The sequence below is a fragment of the Solenopsis invicta genome, chromosome 13 (assembly GCF_016802725.1).
Source record: "Solenopsis invicta isolate M01_SB chromosome 13, UNIL_Sinv_3.0, whole genome shotgun sequence".
NCBI lineage: Eukaryota > Metazoa > Arthropoda > Insecta > Hymenoptera > Formicidae > Solenopsis > Solenopsis invicta.
Window position 1 is genome coordinate 2,342,027 of NC_052676.1, and position 27,422 is coordinate 2,369,448.

General features: G+C 32.3%; 5 protein-coding genes and 1 pseudogene across 11 annotated transcripts; 3 read left to right on the top strand and 3 right to left on the bottom strand.

Annotated features, from left to right (window-relative positions):
- Nucleotides 1-408: 408 nt before the first annotated feature.
- On the bottom strand, nucleotides 409-7,434 carry LOC105202243 (mitochondrial assembly of ribosomal large subunit protein 1). The gene is made up of 3 exons (XM_011170655.3): nucleotides 7,048-7,434; nucleotides 6,306-6,566; nucleotides 409-665 (listed from the first exon to the last, which is right to left on the bottom strand). Exons 1-3 carry the CDS (start codon nucleotides 7,379-7,381, stop codon nucleotides 478-480), a joined length of 783 nt encoding a protein of 260 aa, XP_011168957.1. The 5' UTR covers nucleotides 7,382-7,434; the 3' UTR covers nucleotides 409-477.
- LOC105202242 lies at nucleotides 1,114-5,565 on the top strand. The gene is made up of 6 exons (XM_011170654.3): nucleotides 1,114-1,512; nucleotides 1,808-1,890; nucleotides 2,673-2,844; nucleotides 3,375-3,563; nucleotides 4,634-4,742; nucleotides 5,207-5,565. The coding sequence occupies exons 2-6, from the start codon at nucleotides 1,812-1,814 to the stop codon at nucleotides 5,396-5,398; spliced, it is 741 nt and encodes a 246-aa protein (XP_011168956.1). The 5' UTR covers nucleotides 1,114-1,512; nucleotides 1,808-1,811; the 3' UTR covers nucleotides 5,399-5,565.
- Nucleotides 7,435-9,059: 1,625 nt separating the features above from the next.
- On the top strand, nucleotides 9,060-13,482 carry LOC105202244 (cell division control protein 6 homolog). Of its 2 annotated transcripts, none has more exons than XM_026137613.2 (5): nucleotides 9,060-9,493; nucleotides 9,692-10,076; nucleotides 10,764-11,723; nucleotides 12,271-12,482; nucleotides 12,742-13,482. In XM_026137613.2, the coding sequence occupies exons 2-5, from the start codon at nucleotides 9,797-9,799 to the stop codon at nucleotides 12,973-12,975; spliced, it is 1,686 nt and encodes a 561-aa protein (XP_025993398.1). In that variant the 5' UTR covers nucleotides 9,060-9,493; nucleotides 9,692-9,796; the 3' UTR covers nucleotides 12,976-13,482. The 2 variants fall into 2 exon arrangements, with proteins under 2 accessions (XP_025993398.1, XP_011168958.1); XM_011170656.3 differs by having other exon boundaries at nucleotides 9,068-9,493; nucleotides 10,761-11,723; nucleotides 12,742-13,478.
- A 1,573-nt stretch (nucleotides 13,483-15,055) lies between these two features.
- Nucleotides 15,056-17,743, bottom strand: LOC105202245 (annotated as a pseudogene).
- A 703-nt stretch (nucleotides 17,744-18,446) lies between these two features.
- On the top strand, nucleotides 18,447-22,182 carry LOC105202247 (metallophosphoesterase 1). 5 transcript variants are annotated; one of them, XM_011170659.3, is made up of 10 exons: nucleotides 18,447-18,529; nucleotides 18,647-18,764; nucleotides 18,877-19,019; nucleotides 19,350-19,420; nucleotides 19,727-19,867; nucleotides 20,022-20,189; nucleotides 20,263-20,345; nucleotides 20,770-20,892; nucleotides 20,966-21,106; nucleotides 21,484-22,182. In XM_011170659.3, exons 1-10 carry the CDS (start codon nucleotides 18,462-18,464, stop codon nucleotides 21,643-21,645), a joined length of 1,218 nt encoding a protein of 405 aa, XP_011168961.1. In that variant the 5' UTR covers nucleotides 18,447-18,461; the 3' UTR covers nucleotides 21,646-22,182. The 5 variants fall into 5 exon arrangements, with proteins under 5 accessions (XP_011168961.1, XP_039312476.1, XP_025993388.1 ...); XM_039456542.1 differs by having other exon boundaries at nucleotides 18,447-18,520; XM_026137603.2 differs by having other exon boundaries at nucleotides 18,447-18,499.
- On the bottom strand, nucleotides 21,216-27,079 carry LOC105202246 (transmembrane 9 superfamily member 4). 2 transcript variants are annotated; one of them, XM_011170658.3, is made up of 10 exons: nucleotides 26,925-27,079; nucleotides 26,192-26,442; nucleotides 25,641-25,787; nucleotides 25,422-25,577; nucleotides 25,058-25,332; nucleotides 24,423-24,641; nucleotides 24,183-24,340; nucleotides 23,792-24,051; nucleotides 23,537-23,720; nucleotides 21,216-23,292 (listed from the first exon to the last, which is right to left on the bottom strand). In XM_011170658.3, exons 1-10 carry the CDS (start codon nucleotides 26,925-26,927, stop codon nucleotides 23,053-23,055), a joined length of 1,893 nt encoding a protein of 630 aa, XP_011168960.1. In that variant the 5' UTR covers nucleotides 26,928-27,079; the 3' UTR covers nucleotides 21,216-23,052. The 2 variants fall into 2 exon arrangements, with proteins under 2 accessions (XP_011168960.1, XP_025993386.1); XM_026137601.2 differs by lacking the exon at nucleotides 26,925-27,079 and adding an exon at nucleotides 26,600-26,784 and having other exon boundaries at nucleotides 23,053-23,292.
- Between the last annotated feature and the right edge of the window lie 343 nt (nucleotides 27,080-27,422).

Genomic DNA, 27,422 nt, shown 5'->3' on the forward strand with positions numbered 1-27,422 from the left:
AGCTCTAATTATTTTGTTACCTATAAGGGAATCTAATTTTTTAAGAATTAATTACTACTCTAAATAACAAAATAATTAGTTTAGATCATCAAATAAATTTAATATCTTATTTTGTAAATTCAGTTTACATGAGATAAAGAATTATTATTTTTATAGATATCTTTTTAATTTTAGAAAAATAGAAAAAAATAATAAGTTAATATTTTTAAGTTTAGAAAAAAGTTAATTTGTTTTAAAAACATCTAGTGGAAGTTAAAACTCGTTTAAAATTAACGAAGTTAAATTAAAAGCTACTAATTTTTTTAACTTTATAACTAGTTACTATACTTAATCCTAGAACTCAATAATATTATGAAATAATCATTATACTTATGAAAAGCACGATTAGTGACAGTGATAATACCTTCATTGTTAATTATAAATTATTTTTTATTAGACTAGTTTAGAATTTATTACATTAAAGTAAACGCGTGCGAATCATCGATTGGTTGCATTAGTGTCATCGGCTGGTTGAAGATCAGCCAAGAAATCATTGTATTGATCCATAATGTTGAGATTCTCGGATTCAGTGGTCTTATCGTCGTATTGCGATCCGACTGTCCATAGAGTCTCCAAATCGTAATGCTCTCTGGCAGACTGCGACATGATGTGCAGAACGATGTTTCCTGTAATATAAACCGAGCATAATTTTGAAGACTGTTATATAAATACAATTACAATTTTGTTGAACGATTTTTATAAATTGTTCTAATAAATTCATAATCTATAGTTATTAACGTATTCACTGTTCATACACACAGCCACTTTAATTCTCTATGATATAATTAAAGGAGTTTATAATATGTACACGGAATGATTATAGAATGATATGCAGATATAATTATTTGTTAACACTCTAACGAATAAATCTAAGATATAGAATAGAATACGAAAAGAATATTAATATCAAATTATTACATTACACTATAAAAATTGTTTTATAATCGTAAAAGCAAAAATTTATATTCCTACTTATATAAAATGTAAACTTCTTTAAAAAATTTTATAATCTTAAATTTGAGCAGAATACTTTTTTTAATATTTTTATTGCAACATAATAAGTTATCTCAGATCTGAAGCCACTCCATCTAGAAAGAAAAGCATTACCACCATTAGACAATCGTTTCTGTATCATGCAATTTCTGCTAAATAAATTTTTGTTATTTATTCTCATAGTTTCCTTGTTACTTATTCTAATAGCTTCAAAGATATTCAAAGTAGTACCCTGCCAGTAGTGTAATTTTTGTACTTACAACTCGTGCAATGAATGTAGATATTATCGCACGACATGTGCAAGAATATTTATAAGACTCAACTTATAAATAATTTGTGTGTAATTATTACCAAAGTATTCCCATCGAACGTATATCTCTATAAATAGTGTTAAACGTATAGACATTCGAGTAATCTACGGTGTCGACTTAAGCTCAACACGTCTGAATCTACCAGGATCTCTTCGCCAAAAATATCCAGGTGTGTTTCCATGCTGTTTAATGCTAGCTTCTCGTCAAATTTATAAGTAAGAATTAGAAAATGCGATTTTACATAAGAGAGAAACAAGAAATTAAATATCTTTTACACTAATAAGAGGATTGTGAAATTTTACACAGATATTCAAACGTAGTAATAGAACAATGCACGAAATTTTTATATATTTGGTAATACTTTAAAATGTGAATGATATAGATACATCCTTAAAAAAATATCCTAACTCCTTCCATTTTTAAAAGCAACAGCCTCAATTGATTGTGTTTTCTAATTTATCCAGAACAATGAACTTCGTAGTGTTCGCGTTTATCCTGATCTGTTGCCATGTCTGGGCAATTGAAAATATTACGAGAAAGAATAACTGTAAGTAATATCCTGCAAATTTTGTATTTCTTCCCGCCTAATATTTTTTCCTGAGATAAAGCATCTCTCCAGAAATATTATTTCTACAATTATATCACACACAACTATTTCTGCCTGTTTTTGAGATAAAACTATTTAAAAAGCTGAAAACTATACGTGTGCAAAATATCATCTACATGTACACAAAATTTTAATTATAATCAGAATTTGATACTTAGCGATGTTCCCTTCTAAGTTAGTTTTAGATACTTCAATAAAACTGTTTTTTTCGTGTGTGATTCTAGAATATTGCGTACTTTATATTTTTTCAACTTTGTAAGTTTTTTAAATGATAGTGTTTCTTCCAGCAATATTGTATTATCTTATAGTACTGAATATTTATTAACATTTTTTTCAAAGTTTTTACATACATTATTTCCATTGGTTTTACATACCGTTGATTAACGGTGGTGTTCATACTTCCAAGGAAAACACAAATATAATTTTGAATTTCAAATATTTCGAACGATAAATATTAAAAAGAAATTAATAGGATGTTTCTAATTTCCATAACAGTAATTAAAAACGGTAGTTTAACGAATTCAAAATATAATTAAAATTCAGATACTAGTAGTTTTAGTTTAAAACTTCATTTAAAAATTAAAATTTATTATAAATTGTAATTTCATAGTAATAAAAACTTTTTATAACTAACTTTTTTTCTGCATTTTTTTTTTACAAAAAATTCAAAACTAGTGTATATTCAGCATTGAATTATATATCAAGCGAATGTTTGATTTTAGTTGGACAAGCCAATAAACCATCTGTTACGCACAGTTCAGTTATTATGACCAATTTCCTTGAACGACTTAGGCCCATTTTACGAACCGGAAACAGTACACTCGGAATTCCGATTATTGATCCGTTTACTGCAAAATATATGTTTTTCAATTTTAACGATACTGGAAATATAGAGTACGTGTCAGTTTGATTTTTGAAGTAACACATTGACTGTTAACGCAAATATATTCTTCTCCCTAGGCGAATATCGTCATGATTACAAATTTTTTCTCAACTTTATTTTATTGTCTTTCAAACTGTTGCGATATATTATCGCTGTGATATATTATATGCACCTAAATAGAAGTATATAGGGACATTGCACTAGTCGCTAAAGACATTGCAGTAAATGACTATTTAAGGAAAATATTAAAATAAGATTTTTAAATGATAAACTGCAAATTAATTGATATTGTTTATATCTAATCTTCATGAAGGTTTTATTAAAATTAAAAAAAATTAATTGCATTGAGTTATTTTTGTTTACTCATTGACTGGTCCAATTTCTTATTTGTTCATTGGCTATATGTCTTAATTTTACGTGTATCACATTACGTATGATTATGACAGTCAACGTATTACAGACGATATTACTTATTAGACATCATAAAGAAAACTGTTTAATGATGACTGGTAATTTCTTGTTTTTTTCGTCATACCCTCAGACTCGAAACGCATTTGTCAAATGTTAAAGTAGATGGATTGTCCTTATACGAAATTATTAACGATGACTGTAACTTATTTGATATGGAAGCCGAAATTGATTTGTGTTGGCAAGTGATTAATGTGAATACAAGTTGTCACATGAATGGCAACGCCTTCGGCTACGATGTTGATGGAAATGGAGATGTAACGTGAGTATTTGTTTCTTTTTAAAACAATGTAATTATTGACGTAATTTCAAGAATAAGTTCGTGATTTTTTTCAATATTTTTAGTACGCAAAACCTTTTTCTTCCTTATCTCGCTGTCGAGTGTTATGTTTTATTTATTCACCAATAAAATACAAGGAATTCAATCTAAACTTTAGTAAAATTATATCAGCATCAATCATTATCAAAATTTCATCAGGATTGAATAGTAATTAATTAAAAAGTTAATAACTTTTGAACTTAATTTAATCAATATTCAAATTTAACTAGTTTTTAAAATGCAAACTTTAACTTATTAACTTTAGTTTATGAGTTATTAAATTTATTTGCTGATTCATGTTACTCTGTTAGTCAGAATCTAATTTTAAAAAATTACGAAATTCTAATTTAATATACATAAAGCTTTTAAAAATTGATGTTTAATTTAATTTGTGTTGATTTAATCTTAATGCAGCTTTTGAGTTATTTTTCTGTTTATGAAACTTTTAACGTAATTAAATTAACTTTATAACTTATTACTTAATTTAGTTTAAAAAAATATTAACTTTAAATGAATTTTAGAAAAATATTAAATTTACACATTATACCATAATTATATTATTTACTGTAAAATAGCACGTTTACAATGTATCTTTTGTCTTGAATTTATTACCTAGATTAGGTATCTCCTTTGAGACATGTTTCCCTTCCACATTTCTCTGAAATATTTTATCGCTTCACGTGACAGTGCGAATGTGATAACATTGTACAATATGCAAGCTGAAAATAACACTATTTAAACACAACTATAAAGAGTACTAATACTATTTCCCAAATTATATTCCCAATTTGAAATATACATGTGAAGAAAGAGCTCGAATGACTGATGATGAATTAACTGGTTTTTTATTCTGGCATTTTTGCGATTTTATTAGATGATTGTCAAATATTACTTGTTTATAATTAAGTTCAAAATTGCTATAGATCATATCTCTTTCATTTTTTTCAAAATAAAAATTTGAAATTACAGAGAATTAAAAATTTTAGATATATATGTATGTATTAAATTTTCAGAATAGCCATAAAAAACTACAGATTTCAAAGTAAAATTTGTATGGAACTGTATCAGGGCCATATCCAAATTATATCAATGTCAACGAATATGACTATGACAGAATTTGATGTAAGTACCTAGATAACGAAATTTTAGACAGAAACGTTTAGAACAGAACATTAGATGTCTTAAAAATGTTTTGAAATGTTTTGATAAAAATATTAAAATAACGGTATAAATAACGAAAAAATATATAGTTTGTATAAAGAGAAAAAAATTAACTGTAATTGAAAAATCAGTTAACTTGATCGTGTTTTCGTAAAAAGTGATTTAATTTTTTCCATGTCTTAAGAAGTTCAAAAAATTATAACAAATATACAGCTGAAATTATTGGAGTTAGATATTTTTAACGACGACTCAATAAAAACTAATTCAAGTTATTCTTATCACATTCATAGCATAGCTTACTCATTCCTCAATCAGCTTGATTGTACAGAATGTAATAATTCTAATTAAATTCGAATTGTTCTCTGTTACTGATTATTTTCTGTTTTCCTTAATATTAACAAATTTTTCTTTTCTATTATTCGCAGTTTCATGTAACAGGCCTCTTTAATAATGATAAACAATCTACAGAGTTCAGCAGGACAATCTCCGAAATGGTGCCTAAAGTGATCAATACTGATCAAACGTTTGTGGATAATATTAATAATTACACCATGCAGATTATAAATGAATATCTGTCCACTACTTCGTTTACGGATCTATTAAACTTCATAGAATAAGTGTGTACTATCTTTTTGTCATGTCCTTGCCACACTATCGTTCGATTAGTCATTTCTATAATCAAGATTCCAATCAATTGAACGATACATATGTATGCACAGAAAAAACGTTAACGGCAAATTAAAACTAATATATTCTGTTCACAATCATTGTTTCATATATAAGCATAAAATTATATTCTTTCTTATACATGAAACAATAATAATTTCGTTTATATAAAACTTAATCTTCTTTAAAGAATTTGATAATTCTTTAAAGAAGATTCAGTTTTATATAAATAAAATTACTGTTGTTTCTTAAATTTATATAAATATTGTCGATCTTAATTTCAGCAGCATATTTAAAATTTTTATTTTAATATTGTAACAGTCATCTAAAGAGCATAGTACAATTGTTTTGATAATAATATTTAAAAATTCTGATTCTTTGAAAAAATATTGTTATTGTCCATTTGATATTTTTCTGGTCAATTTGTAAAAATTATTGTGAATATATTTTTTCTTAATAAAACTATACACAATTTCAAGTAGATAAGCCATGTGTTCTGTTTAACACTATATAATCTTATTCCAATGTTTAACATTTCGCGCAAAAATAAAAATATTATAGAATCAAGAATGTTCTTTTTTTCTGTATGGTAATGTACTTTAAGAGCGTTTGTTGGTAATATCATCAAGAATAAGAAATTCTTAACAAAACTCGTTTTGTGAACTAAATTTATTTCTGTGATGTATCAATAAAACTAGCACCGATATATCCATAAGTAGGAAAAAACTATTTTTACTTTTATACTAAAAGGTTCCCGTTTAAGATTCCTATACTAATATTAAAAATAATCATATCATCTTTCCATAACATAATTAAGATTAGATCTTTAATTCAATTATTTCTAATTTAGAAAATTACCTAGATCCAGAGCCATCCAATCCTTTGAATTCTCTCCCTCGATTTTAGGTATCTGCTCGGTCTGATGCCTTTTCAGTTTGTAAACCTTGCGTACGAAGGTGGCCAAAGCGTTCATGTGCTTTTGTGAACTTCCGTTAACAACAACAATGTAGTCCACATAAGTGTACTCCTTGGGAACTGAAGCGACGAAAATGTTTTTGGCCTTCTCTCTTTCCAGCAATTCGACAAGATCCTCGATATCGTATACTCCAGTGATACCATCTAAACATTACATAATTTTATTATTACTATAGTCATCGTTTAATTCAATAATTAAATAATTTTATATATTTATATTAAATAAAAAACAATTTTTAATTTATTTAAAAATATTTAATTAAAATAAAAGATTACATTTAAAAGTAAATTAAAGAAACTATATATTTACCTTATTAATACAAATTATGAATTTAAATATATAAATTTTTCATATATTTAGTTTTTAAAAGTCAGTTTTAGTTTCTGTAATTAATATATTATATTTGTAATAAAATGGTTTAAATAATTTCATATACATTTATCTTCTTAAAAAATTTACATATGTAAATGTAATTAGATCAACTATATAATAAATATTAAATATAATAAATACAATTGCACTTAAAATAATAAAATTGTGTTGCGTTCAATGTTACATTTCATTAAATATTATTTTTTAATAACACAATAAATTTACATTTTTGGTCCATACTCTAGTACTCACGGTTCAGATTTAGGTTGCTGTAAGGATCGTGGGCCTCCTCCTGCTTATTCAGGTTCTCGAGAAGGATCTGTTGCTCCTCGCTCACGTCCAGGATGACGTCCGCGTCTTCGTCGTGAAACACCTTGTATTTTGTATTCATAGCGGTCGCGAGGTTATAACCGGCGCCCTTCTTTGCGTCATCGTTCTCGTCGCCGCGATCCTTACCCGCATTGCTTGCGAACCTCCTCGTCAGCCTCAGTCGCGAGTACGTTAGCCACCTTGTCGCGTAACCGCCAGGAATCTCGCGAGACGATGGCCTCGCGAGAAACAGACTTCTCAGGATGCATGAACGCATGACGAATTTGAAAAGCTAGGTTAGGTCACAATGCCGCCGAAGTGATCGGGTGGCTAGAGATAAAATTACGCAATATATATAATTATAATCTGTTAATTATATTTATATCAGATATTATGTTAATGTGAATTATGTAGATATCTAACGTAATGAAATATAAAATTATAATAAATATATGTATAAATTACAATGATTGTATTGTACGTGCGTTTGCCTAATTGTTTGGTATTTAACATATAAAACTAGTTTTGTTTGTATATTATTTGATACTTGTGCATAAACACAAAAAGAACTTTCAAATGTAAGAGTGTATCCTTCACAGATAAAACAAAAATATACAATAATTTATTTGTGCCAGACTACAAGTTCCAAGTTTGAAATTGAAGCAAATGATTTTTTCTCATAGCAATGTTTTAACATTCTATTTTAAGGATAATATATTTTAGGTCTTTCATAGAAATCCATCCGCAGGATAGAAACAATCTCTTGATCAATTGGCTCTTATGAATTGTATAAAATTACCATGCAATTTATTCTAAACCCAAATTACAATTTAAGAGGAACATAGGGGTAACAAGATAGAAGTCTCATAGTCTTGAGTAGTCGATGTATTTAACCAAACAAGATTTGCGTGTACAAAAAGCTCTCTATGCGAAAAACGGATCCATTAAAAATTTGTTTCCTCAGGATTCACAATTGGCTAGGAGTGTTCGTCGAATGGTGAAACATCTGTTTTCCTCACTGCTGAAATAGTTTACAACGAATAAGAATAAAGTAACAGTATTAATCGCGCGGTTACAATGATTCAACCAAAATTTACACTTACAGAGATTCACGGTGGGGAGCCGCTTACTTGGACCTCGCACGCATCTTCCTCCTCTTGCGCTTTAGCCTGCGCATCCTCTTCTTACGCCACTAAAAATCAGGTACATCGTTAGTTATTTTAAGTTTAAAGCGCCTACTGTTTAAATGCGGATTATTAACGCGCAATAACGCGCCACGTTATATCCCTCGAGATGGAAATTAAGGTTATGTTCATTGTTCATTTTAAAGTAATCAAAGAAAAAAATTAATGTTGTCAGAAAAACAATAATAAAAATAATGTAATGAATTAATTATCGAACATGTCATTATGCGACGCGGAAATTTCCCTCACATGGTTAGCGTCATATTGACGAAATTGTTCGCCATGCACGATGGTTATCGTGGATCAGAAACTCGTGCATTTTACGTGACGAAATAATTGCACATGTTGGAGGAATGCGACGTAATTATCAACAGTAATCAATGACGGCTTACCTTGGCTCTCATCTCGTCGTTTAGACGATTCTAGATCTCTCCGGAATCGCCGGATTACTTTGGATTTTCGATCAACCTTCTCCAAGAAGTTCTCGAGATAAAATGAACGATCGATATGTGAAAAGGCAGAACGTAAATCGCGCATGCACGGCGGATGCAATCGTGCGATTGTTGGTTAACGCGCGCAACTACGTTCAGTTCGACCAATAAGAAGCTTATATAAAGCAATATGGCGACTTCATGCTGGTTGCTTATTGGTCCAGCGATCTCTTGTTTTTGCATTCCATGTAGAATGGACTTACAGATTTCATAGGCATGGGACCTGCGTTCCGCCGTTCGAAACGCTCGTTCCGGACAGACGGACCGTGCGTTCCGCGTTCCCTGTGTCTGTCTTCCCGCCCGTTTAAAGGCCATCCCGCCAAAAATGCTGTCGCAGCTGTGTTGCGCGGGATATTGCCTGTTGCGCGGTAAATGACGTGTCTCGTGAATTCGGTGGATGATCACTCATCAATGTGTTAATCGTTGACGTGGACGAACCGTTGACGAATTATAAGCAACTATAAGACGATTTGTCGACAAATATTTCGGAAACTTTTGATCATTTTCACACGACAACGTTGTTCGCACGGCCAAGTCGTAGCCGTCGTTCTTGATATCGCGAGAAGATAGCACAGCGAACGGAATAGTCCCGAGGGTGCTTATAAATCTTGCCGAATTCTCTCTTTCCTCGTTTTCCAGGAGCTCGCGTGTGGAGCTGGTTGAGGAAAGGAATTGGAAACGATTGAAACAATATTTGACGACGAGAAAAATCATGTAAGTCTGTAATGAATCTACAAGTTGAAAGTGGATTTTCCATCGATATAAATTAACTTTCTTGGTTTAACTTACTCTACCTTTGTCTAAATTTTAAGAAGCTTTGGAAAAATATAAAGAATAAATCACACCGAGATTAAAGCTGATCTACATTAATGAAAATGGATGTGAATGTAATTGTCCCATGTAATCTTTTAGAATTGGAAGCACTCGCCCTGAGAAGAGGATTCGTCGACCACGTGCTGCTCCAGCTTTTGTATTTGACGATAGTTTTAATTTGTTGGGGAATCATTTGCGAGAACGATGTCAGGCATGCAGACCACCATTTCCTTTCCTGTGCGGAAGAAATGCAATTTTTACAGTCGCAAGGAGGAAGTGAAGGAAGATTTTACGAATGCTACAGCGAAGCAAACCCCGTCGAGGTACGTCCCGACTGTCAAGAAGATTGTCACCTTGACTAGTAGCGAGTCAGAGTCTGATTCTGACATTGAGAATACAATAGAGAGGCGCAAAGCAACCAAGGAAAAGGTGACCGAGAATGCATGCCGTACGCCGAGACGACGAAAGTGCGACGAGTTGGATAGTAAGTCTGTGCAGAATACTTTATTTAAAAATTAAAGAATTGTTTTGAGGATTATTTTATGTAACGCAGCTTTCTTTGTATATTGTGGTAACATACGTTTACTTTGTTTATTGTAATTACCTTGCTAACCATTCTTAGAATTTGTTATACAATTTTTCAGAATTTCTGTAACTATAACATTTTTGAAAAGTTTTCAAATTTTTTATATAAAGTGGAATTGGAACACTCTTTGCAAGTTCTGAGAAAGTTCTTGAATTTTTTATACAGGATGTTTGGCAGCATATTTAAGCATGTCTGTATCACATCTTAAAGCATCAAAAATTAAAATATTTACGTTACATCAAGCACTTTTAATATGAACATTTAGATATTTATAATTAAAAAGAACAATTATAATTAAATTATTTTTTATTTGTATTTTATTTTAACATCTAGAATATAAAAATTTTTTTCCACCTATTACGGAACTTTCTGAATTTGTAAATTCTAAAATATTTTAAAATTTTTAAAGAAAGCTTATAAAACCTGAAGAAGTAATTTTTTTAGAACTTTTCATAAATTTGAAATATGATTTTTTTTTTAATTATGTGAAATTTAAGAATTTTTTGTCGAGGTATACTATAGATATTTTTATTTTATTTATAAATTTGTTGTCGAGATACAATAAATTGCGTTTTATTCCAGAAGAACACACTCCCAGTCCACCCAAGCAGAAAAAGGACAATCTTCAGTCTTCCTTGACGCCGTCCACTCTTCTCAATAAATTAGTTCTATCCCCTAAAAAAGAAGGCAAATTAACTCCAAAACAATTATTTGACTTTTGTCTTTCTGAGGAGGAAGACGAGCTACCTAAGCCAATGTTCAAATCCAATAAATATCGGAATGCGCGTAAGTCGTTGCACAGTTCTATAACGGATGACTTGCCTGGAAGGGAAGAAGAATTAATGAAGCTGCAAAAATATCTTCTCGACCATTTGGACCAAGAAATGTCAGGCTCCTTGTACATCTCCGGTCCACCAGGCACCGGCAAAACCGCGTGTCTGTTCAAAATCATGCAACATTCAGACGTAAAATCAAAATTTAAAGTGGTTTATATTAATTGTACCAGCATGAAATCCGCGGCTGCTATTTACGCAAAGATAGCTCAGGAGCTATCACTTCTTGGTACGACAAAGTCAGGGAAAAACAGTAAAGCCGTTATAGAAAAATATTTGAAGTCCAAACATAAGACACTGCTCCTGGTGCTTGACGAGATAGATCAATTGGACAGCAGGAAGCAGTCCGTGCTGTATTCCATATTCGAGTGGCCTTCCATACCAAATTCCAAGTTGATCCTCGTCGGGATCGCAAACGCTCTGGATCTGACTGATAGGATACTGCCAAGACTGCAGGCCAGATGCGAACTGAAACCCACGTTAATGCACTACGCGCCGTACTCCAAACAACAGATATTCGACATCATATCGGCAAGGCTGAACGAGGCGGACGCGACCAACGTTTTTACTCCGCCTGCAATACAATTCCTTGCGGGTAAGGTAGCTGCGATCTCTGGAGATATCAGGAAAGCCTTGGACATTAGCCGAAGGGTGATAGAACTGGCAGAATCGCATCAAGTGGCGCAAATACTGCGTCCGACAAACGATAATGGTAATTAATTTTTGTACGACACGATATTAGAGCGATATATCAATAAAAAAATATTAATATACATTATTGTATGATATAGAGCTATGTATAGTTAAAAAGTTAAGTTATACTTTTAATAAAATTGAAAAGTTAATAATTTTAATTTAATTAACTCTAAATGAATTAATTTTTCTTTAACTAATTATTTTTAAAACGCGTAAACTTTAACTTTTATTAACTTAGAAGAAAAAATACATTCTCACATAAAGAAACAATATTTGTTATTTCATAAATCTAATTTAGAATATTAAATTTATTCGATGGTCTATATTATAATTGTTTTGAGTTATGTAATTCTAAAAAAATTTTTTTAATTACGTTTTAATCTGAATATAATGTTTTTCAAAATTAACTTTTAATTTAACTTAATTTAAAATACATATATGTATAATCTTATCTAACTTATTATTATGTACATTAAATTAATGTAAATTGTACAAAAAATTGATAATTGTAATTAATATAAATAATGAAGTAAAGATGTGTAATGCAATTTTTTATTTTTAAGATATGAATATAGAACCTTCAAAGAAGGAGACAGAAGCAGTAGACAAACCGGTTGATTTGAAGGAAGTGGTGACGGTTCTAAATGGAGTCTATGGAGGTTCACAAAATCTCAATGAACAACAGGATACATTTCCTCTTCAACAAAAGTTGTTAATTTGCTCTTTATTGCTTATCCTAAATAAAGGGAGAAACAAGGACATCACTGTTGGAAGAGTAAGCTTGTTACGCATATTATAATTATATTTAAATGCATAAAGCAAAATTTTTTACTTTGAATCATTAAAATTTTGTAATACTATTTTTAAATGCGATTTTGGTATAACAATTTGATCTAGTCATTTGAAAGGAATGAAAGTATTATAAATCTTTAGTGCATTGAAGAATTCTTATCAAAATCCTGTTTTTTTTTCTACAAACAAGTAAATAATAACATTTCGTCATTTTTTTTTAAACAATATTTTATTCGTTTCAGTTGTACGAAGTATACGGAAAGGTGTGCAAGAAGCGCAACATATCCGTCGTCGACATTTCCGACTTCGTGAACATGTGCTCGCTAATAGAGACCAGAGGCATCCTACGAGTGGTAGGCAGGAAGGAGGCACGTTTGTGCAAAGTGAACTTGCAGTGGGATCAGGAGGAATTAGACGCGGCCTTGCAAGATAAGCAGATGATGGCTGCTATAATCAACGACACAAGTTGTTTGTAGAATAATTAGAAAAATTTTATGTTATACCATCTTTGTTACACCTAATTTATTTCATAGCTCTTTTTACTTGTTGTATATATTGCAAACGCGACATCTTGGTTGTTACCAATCGACTGTTACATCATCACAATTCATTTTTGTACATATCATTCAGAGCAGTCAAATCTTAATGTTTAGCACGAATGTTAGTTTGGATGCCACTATTATATTGCATGAGACTGATTGTACTTTATGTACTGCGCATTTTATACTATGTTAATATTTATGCGGAATATACCAAGTTTAATACTGCAGATATTTTTCATAATTGCAAGTAAAACATTTTTAACACAAGTATATCCATTTGTGTATTAAATACATCAAAGTAATTTTTCCGCCTGCGATTTTTCATACACGACAATATATGTGAAAAGAAAGAAAAAGATTTATTGACGATTCTATCTTTTGTATGTATTTTTTTTACAACAAAAGTTTAGAGAGGAAATACATGTTAAAACTTTAAAATAATTAGAGTGAATTAAATAAAAAAAAGTAGAAAATCTTTCGGAAATCTGTATTTACAACGTTGTAAATCCTTTGTAATTAATTTTTTAATAAAAAGACAAAATACAAATTTTTAGCTTTTGTGATACTTTATTGTAATAATTCCTTTCATATTTTTTGTTTCTCTAATACTGTCTCGGAATTCCAAACGATTAAAATACACATATATATATTCTTATTTGATTTATTTGGATATATATAGAATTAATAAAAATTGAATTTTATTTTTAGATTAAATAATAAATAAATCAGTTTGTTTTATTTGCCTTATTTCTTAGAATTCTTGCGGTCTTAAGTATATGAAAAATTAAAAAATTGGAAAGGTTTATAGCGTCTCGCCATATTTCTGCGTTTAATATGTATATTTTTAATAACTCTTACGAAAAATACACGCAACTAGTGTCCGAAATGACACTCCATTGAATGTTTGATAATTCTCAAGTTGGAGGTTTATTTGAGAGTTACCACTTATTTGAGTGTCATTTCGTACACAAATTGGGTATATTTTTTGTAAGGAAAGGATGTATATTATTTAATATTAAATTATTATTAAATAATAACAAAAAACATATTCCGCGTTCGTTGAAGTGCTGAAGAGATCATAAAAACAGCCAAGAGATTGATTTTGTATTATAAAATGGGTGAGAAGAGAGTTCAGTTTGCACTCGTTCCGAGAAGAAATCCGGGATTTCGGGCTCGAGAAAACGCTCCTGATACGCGGGGATCATGCAGAGCAAAGAGGTAGCAGGAAGTAAACTAGTACTTACCCCGTTTTATTCACTTTCTACTTTACCGACTCTCGATCACGTAGATAATTATAATTATTTATTGCGCCGCCATCGAGAGTCGGTAAAGTAGGAAATGAATAAAACGGGGTAAGTACTAGAATACTTCCTGATACCTCTTTGCTCTGCATGATCCCCGCGTATCAGGAGCGATTTCTCGAGCCCGAAATCCCGGATTTCTTCTCGGAACGACTACAAACTGAACTCTCTTCCTCACCGATTTTATACGAAATCAATTTCTTGGCTGTTTTTATGATCTCTTCAGCACTTCAATGAACGCGGAATATGTTTCTCGCTCTTATTTAATAATAATTTAATATTAAATAATATACATTCTTATTAAAAAAAAAAATATATATATATATTAAACGCAAAAATATGGCAAGACGCTATGTAAACTTTTCCATCTAATCTTATTATTTTTGATATAAAACCGCAAGAATCCTAGAAAATAAGTAAAAATGGGCAAATAAAACAAACTGATCTACTTATTATTTAATCTAAAAATAAAATTTAATTTTTATTAATTCTACAATAAATCACGTAAAAATACATATGCATTTTTAACATTACTTAAGGCACAAAATTTTACACATGTGCACGCATATATAAAATATTGATTGGTAAATATTACATAAAACGTAAACTTTCTTATTTAAAAGAGAAGTTTCTTTACAAGAAAATATCTAAAAGCTTATCAATTATTGAAATCTTTTAATTTAATTTTATGTTTTTTGAAATGTATAAAAGAAAACTTCTCTTTTTTGTTTGAGATTATACTTATGATTATACTTATACAAGTTAAATTTTATCATAAGAAAATTAAACTAAATTACATTTTTAAGATAATAATTGATTAATTTCCTTGGAAACCATTCTTTCATATTCTTGGTTCTATCGATAAACGTTATATTTCCATATAACTCTCTATGTACAATTTTATTTTTATGCTTAACATATTCGGGCTACATTGTTTTATCAAAATATCTCAGTGCATTAGGAGATTTGTACAGACAATTTTTTCTTCGTTTCCGACAATACTCCTTTGTTAAAGTTAAAAAGTATTTACGGTCAAATAAATCTGCAATGGCCTTATGTTTAAAGAGCAAAAAAACCATTCAATATCAGTAATGTCTTTAGATTTGTTGCATTTCTTCCAGGAGATTGAAGTATCCTTATGACATCTGAATACATTTCTGCATATCTAGACTCGTTATTAATTCCCAATTCATGCGATTCAATTCCTGTATTTTAACGTGATGCGAATCGTCCGATGGCAAGAAATAATCGTCTTGACGCACCATAATAGATATTGAAAAACTATCGTAGATTTAATTAGCCAACTTTTTTCACAAGTTACCCCAGATATATCAACGACAAATCACTACTACGACATTTTTAATTTGCTACTTCTGTAACAATGCTTAACGTGGTAGAGAAGTTTTCTTTACTGAATAATTCAAAATAAACGTGAAACGATGTAGCTTCGTTATATAATCGATTCATTGTTATGGCATTCATATTTGTGCATGTATACGTGTTGTGTACGTATAAGTGTTACACAACGTAATGTACATGATGACGCGTTACAATGATAGCACAGTCACTGCATGTTTTTGATAATTTCTTACTCTAAATTGCTATTCCACTTTCTCTATTTTATAAAACAAGTATGATTTCACATAATACATGATAAAAAGTATCAAACCACCAATAAAAAAAGCTCGAGATTCGCGGAAATTATTAGGGCTAAATTGTGCGAGTAAAATAGAAATCTTGTTCTATCATGGTCGATGAAAAGCAAACTGATTACCCACACATTACAATAGAGAACCAAGATTAATGTCAATATTAATATCGCTTTTCCTCTTTAACGCTAGCTATCGAACATTATTAACGTTCTAATTTAATTTTTTTCACATTGTACTGTTCCTTATATTATTCCACATATTCCTGTTCAAACTTCTTAAAGTCTTCCTCTGTAAAAGCTGTTTGTTCAGATTTCTTAGATTTCTTCTGTTGTTGAATGTATTTATTTTGTACAGGTACAGCACGTTGCAACAACTAAAAAATCAATTATCTCATGGATTAATCAAGAATATTTCAGGAATGTACACTATTCCCAATAAGCCCATTTCTTGTTGCATGTTTCTAATTAAAAAAATTATTTCTTTAAAATTTTAAGTAAATGTTCAAGTTTCTTTTTATACAGATACATATACATATACCCACTTTTCTAAAACAAATATCTAAAGATGTCATATCATATAGATCACATCTTTATGTATATCTGATAACATAAGGTAAGTGCAATATAGAAAACAAACGCAAAATTTATTGAAGCTAATACAATCAAGCAATATATTCTATATATTTTTTCAATATATTTTACAGAATTCTCAACATATTAATATATTCTATAGAAGCAAGATATTATATTTATAAAAAGAATAAAAAATAGGCTTATTAAGTTAATAAAACAAGATTAACTTTACATGCATTATTTGCAGTCTCAGGATTTAGATGATTACTGCTAAGTAAAAAAAGTCATTGTACATTTTCATCAGTAGGATCTTTTTTGTAAGTGTTTTTGGATCTCATGAACTGTAGTTTTGCTGGATCGATCCAAAATTGTAATGTGATCTGTAAAAAGTATAATTTGAAATTAATTGTAATAAAATAATTCATTATAATTTTATCATCAATAATTACCATTATATGAAAGATAGAAATAGTACATTTTATATAAAATATATCTGTTAGATCATGGAATGTTGTGTAATTTCATGTGAGAACAACAGACTCTCAGCACGTTACAGCTGAGTTCGAACCCATATACATATACACTTTTAAATTCGTAATCTTTAGTGGGAGTCACAGAGAAACTCTAAATCTAGATGATGTAGAATGTAGAGTCTGATAGTCCCATTATCATTTTTATCAGTTCGCGGTAATTATCCAAAATACCTCTACCACCGACGATTTTGACAAGTTTAAGTTCAATCGACGCGTTTTCTACACCAAACGAACGAATGTGGCAGAAAAAGTGTTATTTTGCCCCGCGAAACAAGTTGTCAAGCGTTAAAGTGGATAACTATTGAGGTTAGGAAGGTCTTATCTATGCGCGATTCGTCCGATTTGGTCCGACAAAACGGCTCGAAAAATCGTCAGAGTTATTAGGAGTACAGGATTAGCGAGTAGGTTTACTGGATTTATGGGTGGAACAACATCCCCACTCTATATGAAGAGAGGCTACGCAGTAATTGGCTAAACCTACAATGATGGCTTCCCGGCGCCGGCCAATCAGCGCGTCGATACGGGAACGCTAAAGACGCCCCCGCCATCAAAACGCTGACCAATCAGCGTGTCGGTACTGAGTGATGGAGACGCCCCCGCCTTCAAGACGCTGACCAATCAGCGCGCCGATACAATATACACCTCCCGTACTTTAGGCAACCTCCTTGCCTATTCTGCTTTCCTAATACTTCAGATAATATTTTTCAGTTATTTTGAGCGCTGGAAGATCCCGTTCTCGCCTACCTTTATTTATATCAACACATCTTCCAACAACTTTTAACGATTTTTTAAGCAATCTTAAGGAACGTATAATTAAATTCTCATTATTTTTAATTTAATTTAATTATTAATTAATTTTTTTTGCAATTTGTATAATAAAAACAATCGTTATTAAAAAATTATCTTGTCCTACGTAACATTGAAAGGAGTTAGCGTTTAAGAATTTAAGCTTAGTAAGGCAAAAGATTTTTGCAATAATTTAATGAAATGTTTTACAATAAAATTTTGTGTAATAATCTTTGCTAATTTTTATTATGTTTCCATTGTTAGTATATGATAAACTCATCAGTATAGCAATAGCAAGCGAAAGATTTCAATAATGATTCAATGATAAATAAATAATATAACTATTATATATATCGAATCGTTTATAATTAAATAACAATAAATTAAATAATAATCTATAATGTTTTAAAAACACAAATTCTTTGTTATAAGAACACAAAAATTATAAAAGAAATTTTGTGTTTTTAAACCAGTTTATTTGTATAATTAAAGAATATTTATTTACACATTTCAAATTCGTACACTTTTGATTATAGCGCGTGATCAGTTTCGTGAGAATGGACTCCAAGATATGACATGCGTACGAACTACGGTTATGCAAAATTAAATGTGAGGTTAGACCAGAATTCGGTTAGGTTAGGCAGGTTAAGTTTATTGCATTGTTTACATTTTACATATTGCATAGATAATAAAAAAAAATGTTATCAGAGCTTTACGTCTAAGATAAGATTACTTATAAGAATCTCGTATGAATTTTGAAGAATGTCAAAGATGCATCTCAGGGCGCCTCTCCCCAGGACGCTTTTCAACGTGGGTTTAGGTTTAGCATTTGTATTATTTTTCTGCGAGTATCTCATATATTATGTAGTGCTCATACAGGTGAGTCCTCGTGACGCTTTTGCGCATCACGTAGAAATTTACACTTCTCGGGAACATATAATTTCCATCCTTGAGGAGAATTCAGAAGTCGCTGCTTGATTCCTGTTGTTAGTGCGAATGGCCCGCTCTGGACACTCGCAAGGAGGACCCTGCTCTGCATGGGGAAGCAACAGACCGGCCTGTCAGAGCTATGTTTATAGCAGACACCCACTTGTTGGGTTCCAGAGAGGGCCATTGGTTTGACAAATTAAGGAGGTACGTATCGCCAAGCCTGCTATTTTCAGATTACACTGCCCTGGCGAGAACAAAATTTTTTCACATCTTATAGTATAAACAGTAAAATCTTATTAATGATTATCAGAAATATTTTATGAATTTAATTTTATGCAGTGAAAACCAATAATAATGTCATGGAATCTAAATATAAATTTATTAACCAAAGTTTCAGTAATTGCATTTTCAATAAGTTACTTTTTGTTGAGAGCTACCATATCTTCTAAAGATTTTTCTTTGGAAATTATAAAATGAGAAATTAAAGATTTTTTTAGTATGTTTATATATCTAAGAAATGATGTGTTATTTCAGGGAATGGCAAATGTACAGAGCTTTCCAGACTATGATGACATTACATCGGCCAGATATAGTTTTTGTATTGGGTGAGTTTTGTATACATTGTTTGCATCTTCTAATCCCGAAGAAAAAAATTTTTATATATTTTGTAATATTTGTAATATTTTTAAAAGTTTTTTATATTATAAATTCATGAAAATTTCTAAAAAAAAAAATATTTTTAACTTCTTTAAATTTTTTCTTTGGAAATTTATAGAATGAGAAATGAAATATATAAAAAATCTGAGTTGTCTAAAAAGCAAAAATTTTGAAACTAAAAAAAAAATTGCGAAAACAATTATTATATAAAGAATACTAAGAAAATTTTCGTTATTTTATTTCATAATGTTCAGGTGATGTTTTTGACGAGGGGCAATGGTGTGGCTCCGTGGAGTTCGAGTACTACATAAAGAGATTTCATTCCCTATTCTATGTGCCTAAGGACACTCACATCTACGTCGTCGCTGGAAATCATGATATGGGATTTCATTATGGTATGGCAAAGGATATATCTTCAAAGGATCTATCTCGGACAACAACGAGAATTCAGTATAATTCCTGCTCCGTATTTAAATCGAGAATGCAAATACATTTTAACAATGTATTTTTATCACGTTTGATTTAATTCTCGGAACGTTACGTTTTCAGCGATCACGCCTTATCGCAATCAACGCTTCATTAATGGCCTGAAGAGCCCAAGCGTGCGACGATTGAGTATAAGGAACAATCACTTCGTGCTGATCAACAGCATGGCGTTGGAAGGGGATGGCTGTTTCCTGTGTCGGCCGACTGAGATCGCAGTGAATAAAATAGCCAGTGAGCTATCAGTCTATGTACTCTCGTATCAACTTATCTTTCCGCAACTGATTGTTCTATCCCCGTATTGCAGAGGATCTGAAATGTGCGAGAGGAATCGGCGATTGTCGCAACGCAAGCGCGATTTCCAAATACAGCAGACCTATATTGCTGCAAGTCAGTCATCACAATTCGTAAATAAAATAATTTGTTTCTAATAATAGAAACAAGAAATTAAAAAAATTATAAGACTAAAGCAGCCACTAGATGACTATAATATTGTTCAATATTCTTTTAGACAATTTAAAATAAACTGAATATAGTTTCCAGATAATCAATAATTTGAGCATCAGGGGATAGTTTAATAGGAAAAAAATTCTGTTTGAAAGAAAATTTTAAAAAATAATAGCCAATAAATAAACCAATTAAAAGATTTTAAAAATTATTTTTTTGATTGAAAAAAAAAATTTATGAGTTTCATAGTTTTGAAACTATACCTTTTTTAATATAGAATAATAATTAGAAAGGAGAAAGTAAAGATTGAATGATGAAATAATACATAAATTCACTTGAAAGACTAATAGAAGTAGTCCTTTCCCAGCATTATCCGATGTATCGGGAATCGGATGAGATCTGCAACGAATTGGATCAAGCCCCGGATGAATTAAAAGCCATCAAGTTCCGAGAACGGTGGGAGTGCTTGTCGAAAGAAGCGTCGGAGCAGGTACACTTGATAATTTCACTGACGTCGTACAACTACTCGATATTCATGCAAAGCTCAAACTTGTTTCTCGCAGCTTCTGGATATATTAAATCCGCGACTGATCGTCGCCGGTCACACTCATCATGGCTGTAGGAGGATACATCGGGATGACGTTCTGGAATTTACAATCCCATCCTTCAGCTGGCGCAATAAGGTCAACCCATCCCTATTGATGGTAAACTTCTTAACTTTTAAATTTTGATGTTAATGTCTAACTTTCGGGATCATTTTAAAACTATAGAATGAGGAAGTAAAAATAGAGTAAAAGGATGCAACATATGTCGTTGATAATTTAAGGAGTATTATTTATTATTTGCCAAAAATAATATTGGTGATAAATAATATTCCTCAAACTTTTCGTCATTCCACTTTCAGGCATAGATTTTTTTATAATGACTATTTAATAACTCTGATATTATAAACTGGATTCTTTAGAAGACAAAAGCATAATGTTTAACTGGAATTCTTTGTATTATCATATTATGGCTTTTTCAATAGGTTAATTATCTTCCCGTTGGGACATGATATATCTGTGAATTATTTCTATTTCAGGGTACTTTCACTCCCAACAATTACTCCGTCTCCAAGTGCTACATGCCCGTGGAATCTACTGTGATCACTATTTATAAATGTAGTCTCCCATGCATACTGATATATTTGATTATAAAACTCAGGCCGAGGCGGCACGCGTACTCGCGCTTGAAAATGCCTTGACTAACTCTATCATGAGACACATTCGGACACGAACACGCGAGCATATAATAATTCTATATACAATGCAATTCAATGGAGGCTATAATTGTCGAGATTAGGACATATCTGTATACATTTTTTCGTACACGCTAGCCATCATCGTATTATTTACAAGTAATAGTATAAAATACTTTGTGATATATTCTTAATTATAACGATCTCGATGTACATAGAATTCCATTACGGAGAATTCGAGACACACTAAAAGACTTTATATAAGTATTGACGTAATTTTACACGTGTCGTTAAAAAAAAAAATTACAAATATCAAATCTTAGCAAGTCAACTTGGGCGCGCGGAAGTTTGCAATAATATTCAAAGTTGAAAAATGAAAATGTGTGTATGTTCGTACGAACGTAAATTATGTATAAATACACAAACTATATTACTACTCATATACATCGCGTACTGCGCTTACCATTGCCATAACAATGATCGGCCGAGACAGTTGCGAAACTGCATGTTGCATTCTTACAATTAAAGGAAACGATGATAACACACTTTAGACTGGCTCATTTTACCGGCTATATAATACTTTCGTACATTGACTGTTACTAATATCACATCACTTGAATATTTTTTACAAAATTCCTTGTCTTGGGACATGGAACATTATTGATATAGCCAACATCCAACTGTTCCGTGGATTAGATCGATTATTTTCTTCTCTGTGTGTATGTGTGTATATACGTCGTAAATTATAAGTACTCACGGGAGAAACCTTGCATCTAACAATAAGAGTTAATTTATAAATAAAATAGAGATTTATTATACATTGGAGCTCCACATTCGCTCCACAATTTCTTATACACATATTTTGAGTACATTTGCAAGTACAAAAAATTTATTTTTTCTTATGAAAAGTAGCAAACAGAAAATCGCAATGTTTTCTTTCAAAATAAAGATTAGAGAAACTTTTTTCTTCGCAAATATTTATTCTAAATAAATGAAAAATGAAATTTGAAAAAGCAAAAAATACTTTCTTCAAAATGCAACAACCTTTCAATACATCTCTTTTCCTACACTGTCTTTTTTTTTTGTACATTGCGGATTTCACAAATTTCGAATTGTGCGGCAAACGTGGAGCTTACATTGTACTCATGACGGACGCAAGAATAGACACGTAACCATGTCAGTACACCAAATGTTCGTACACGTCAGTCATAAAGTCATGTGCAACGTTCGCAATTTCGAAATTTCGTGGAAGATGAGATGCATCTGCTGCGCTTCACCTATCATTCCTACGATGCGAAAACCTTAACTCTGTCCTTTCTCACTCTTTCTCTCTCGCTCATACTCGCTTTCTCTCGCTCGATTAAATTAAAAGTCTAAATTTATTCGGTCGCATTACTCTAATGATAATTTTGACTAGTCTATTTTGACGGCCGCATATATCTTCCTGATGAAAGCGTATGCGGCGAAGAAACCGATCGTGCCAGTCAGTAGCCAGAACGTGAGGACCATCAGCGCGGTGTAGCCGAAGTACATAAGAGTCGGTACTAGCTCGGTGATTTTTAGTTTAGTGACAAAGTAAAAGATAGAATATGCCAACACATAGACCGCCGATCCGCCGCTTACAATAAAGCTGCGCCACCACCACCTGTAGTCCTAAAATCAGAGCATCAAGGTTTGAGAATATTACAGAGGCATAAAAATGTTTTATGAATAAATTTTAAAAATTATGAAAAAGTTTATAAAATTTTCCAGAAAATATGTATACATTTAAATTATAAATGACAAAAAAATTCAAATTAAGTTATAAAAATATCTCTAAAGTAAAAAAGATTGCATATTGCATTGTATGTTTAATCGAAGAGGCTTTTTTGATCATTTTTTTTTTTGTTATACTTACTTCGCCGCACAACTGGAAGTAGACCATGACTATTGATATTTGCGAGCACGAGATTACAAGGATACAGAAAACGAGGAATAGAAATCCAAAAAGATAGTAAAACTGATTTTCCCAAAGCGCAGTCAGGATGAAGAAGAGTTCAATAAATACCGCGCCGAACGGTAAGATCCCAGCCATTAGAGTACTGCAAGCAATATTTTCTTCATTAATAGTAAAAAATTTATTAATAAGAAATAATTAAAATTTTAAACTTACCATAATATTGGATTCATATACCACAGCTGGTCAGGAACTTGTCTGGGAATTTGATTCGTTCTAACTGGATGTGTAAACGGCTGCTTGCGATAGCCAAAGAAGTAACCGAGATAGACGAGAGGTAGCGAGATGCCGAACCAAAGGCACAGCAGGGCCACCATCGTGGTGAAAGGGACTGCACCAGAGCTGTGCTTCCCCCATATGAAGAAATTTAGGAAGAAGCATGTCGTGAAGACTATACCTGGATAGAACGTCGCCGTCTACAACAATAAATTTTCACGTTAAAAACTAGAATATACACATATTTTATGAGAAATTAAGAAAATTAATTATGCATAAAAATATTTGCGTTGTATGAACAGTTGTGTTATTCTAAAGTCCATGCTTTTACCAGTAAAGCGGCTCTTCTCCACTCTCGACCCCGCATAGTTTTGTACAATCGGGCCGAGAAGTAGCCGGCGATTAATCCGGAGAACACATACAAAAATATCGCGCAAGTGCCCAAGGCTCCTCGACTCGCCGGCGACAACATTCCCAGCATCGCAAAGACTGCGGAAATACAGACGGTTTTAAGCAAACATAATCGTTGTACTTTACGTATTGCGTTGGATAGGATTCCATGTGTTCTTACATATTGTAATCAGTGCCATGAAAAATATCTGGATGCCGCTGCCGATTACGGCGGCGAATAAGCGCGAGTTGGTCGGCGGCCGGAACACGTCCCCGTGGACCAGTTTCCAGCCGGTCTCCTCGATGGTTTCATCCAGGCCCGCCAGACTATCGCTCTCGCCTGCATTGTAGCGAGCTATGTCCCTTCTGAGCGTTCTTACCATGATCATCGTAAGAATTCCTGCGACCAATATATAATCCAGAAATTAACATTTTAAATTGAATTATAAAAAATATAAAAATCATTGACTTTTATCAATTATAGGTACCTAGGTCAAATAAGGCTGACTTTTTTTTATCTATTTTAAGAAATTACTTTCTATAGAACTCAAGAGCTGTTATTTTTATTTAATAAAAATTTTTTTAAAATAAAATAAATTAAGATAGACCTAGTTCAGTCCGGATACCTTACATATTTTGCTTCCTAAAAAATCGAGGAAACAATTTCATATTTTATCGAATAGTTTCATAAAATTTAACGTCGTTGTGTAATACATTGCAAAAGTTTGCAAAAAGGTAACGTTACATTTCGAGCAGTAGAGTTTCTCAAACGTGAAAAACTAGTTTCGTCTAATATCAGAGTTATTGCATTCTCACCAGACAAGAAGAAAACGACAATGAGAGAATTGATGATCGAGAACCAGTGAATTTCGACGTCGCTCATGCCAAGATACACGTCCCATCTGCTCGCCCAACTGACGTCTGACTGCTTCCACTCCACCGAGTACAGGAAGAGAAGGCTCGTGCCCTTCGGGTTGACGAACTGCGGGCTCGCCTCGCTCGGTAGAATGCAAGTATTCCCATCAAACTTCAATTGCGACGTATCGATGGATCGAGCCTCGACTTCGAATCCGACTACCCTAAATTCGTTTCTGCAAATAAAGACAAAGCGATTATTTTTAGCCTAGTTTTTGCCATCTCTGTAAACTATCTTACGAATATGAACAGAATAAATACTAACTCGCCGTGTTTATGGTAGCTTAACTTTAGCTTAAGATAATTATTGATGTACACTTGATCATTCATAGTTCCACCTAGGCGATACCCTTGGTAAACCACTACGTTATTCGTTTCTTTGTGCTTCTTCTTAGTAGCTGCTGGTAGATTGTCTATCAATCTGAAAAAATCCAGGATAGAAACACGACACAAAATGCTAAAGACAACATAATAAGATACTAACAGGTGCACGAAATATTCATGCTGGACCATCTGGATGACGTGTTGGGAATTCGCCTCATCCCAGGTCATCAACTTGGTTGGCTTGTGACACAGTAGCCTGCAGGTGATATCTTCCGCCATTACGACTTCGTATGGAGTATTCACTATCCTGAGAAGTGACAATAAAAATTGTTAGAATATGGCAATTGGAAAAATCAGGAAATGCTGCCTTAATCCTTCTGAGCCAATGTTAAAATCTGTGATGCAGTTACAGGCTTTGGATATGAGAGATCTATTTAATTGGTGGAAATAAACATAAAAGGCACTGATTAATTTCAAGGGACTGAAATAATATATGAACTTATATAAAAAGAAGTTGAATATTAAATCTATTTTAATAACAATAACACAAAATTTATAAACCTATTTTAATAACAATAACTCATAATTTATAATTGTCAGTAAGTTCAATGGATTCATTGTTATCTCAAGATTAAAAGTAAATTTAAAAGTAGAATTAATATAAAATGTTTTCCCTAGTTCCGATATACATCTTCCTTTGGAGAGTCTCACCTGTCGCCACGCAACACCTCACCCAAATTCTCAGACTTGTAAATGAAGGTCCCATTCTTGGGTAAGCAAAACGGGAGGGAATAATACTCGTATGGTAGTTGAGTATGAGTGCTAGTCATCTTGACCGCCTTGACATCAATCTTCTGGCCCTTCTTGAACTCCACTGGAGCAACTCCAGGCACATAGAAGCCATTTGTCTCTATCAGGAGGCATATCACCACTAGCACAGCACCATTTCTCTGTAACCTTCCCTGCATCGAAAGATTCAACCAATTTACTTCAAAGCAAAGCTTAAATCGCCTAGTCAACGACAGTTGCGAAAACGTTTGATAAACGCTTATGCAACCAGCGTGCGACAGTAAAAATCCTTCGCAAGCGGATAAAAACATGAAACAATCAACGTTTTACGTTCGGATCTACAGACGAGCTCTCGTGGAAACCCGACGACACGCAATTGCGCTACCGTAAACACCCACGGCGGAGTGAATCATCGGATTTACGCAGTGGGAAAGAAACGCGCGAGACACGATCGCGCGATAAATCGCGGTTGTCAATCTATGTCAGTCTCGTGAATCCGTTCGTGCGACGAACGCGCGGAAAGCGAAGGAGAAGAAGAGGCTACCGCGAGGAGCCAATGTCATCAAGTCCGGCCACGTAGCAACTCCCGTACGACGAATCTCCCCAGGGAAACGAACTCCGACGAAACAAGAGCGAGATGAACGATCGCACCTACCATTCTACGCGATTACGGTTACTCTTCGACAAGGGCGCGCGCGCCACGCTGTCTCTCGCAATCTCTCGCCCTCGGTCTCTCGCCACCACCTCGCCGCCAAGCTCGCCCACCGACAGCCCCGACGTCCAGAGTGAAGTTGCCGCCGTGTGCGCGCCCGCGCGCTGAAGCTGGCCGCGGAACGGACGCGCCAGCGCGCAGGTTGCCACTTGCCCAATCTTCTTTGGACAAAAGTATTTCCACTTGCAAAATTTTCTATAATTATTTTTTGGTTTTACAATTATTTATGTTACGGTTGGGTTATTAAGAAGGTAAAAGTTGAACAAGAAAGTTAAAAAGTTAATAACTTTTAACTTTACTAAGCCAATTTTTAATCATGACTAATTATTTTTGAAACACAAACTTATTGATTTTTTTCCCTGAGTTTTACTGAATGTATATAAAAGAAAAAAATACAGTCCGATGTGAAAATAATATTTCTTTGTTACTTAATTTAAAATA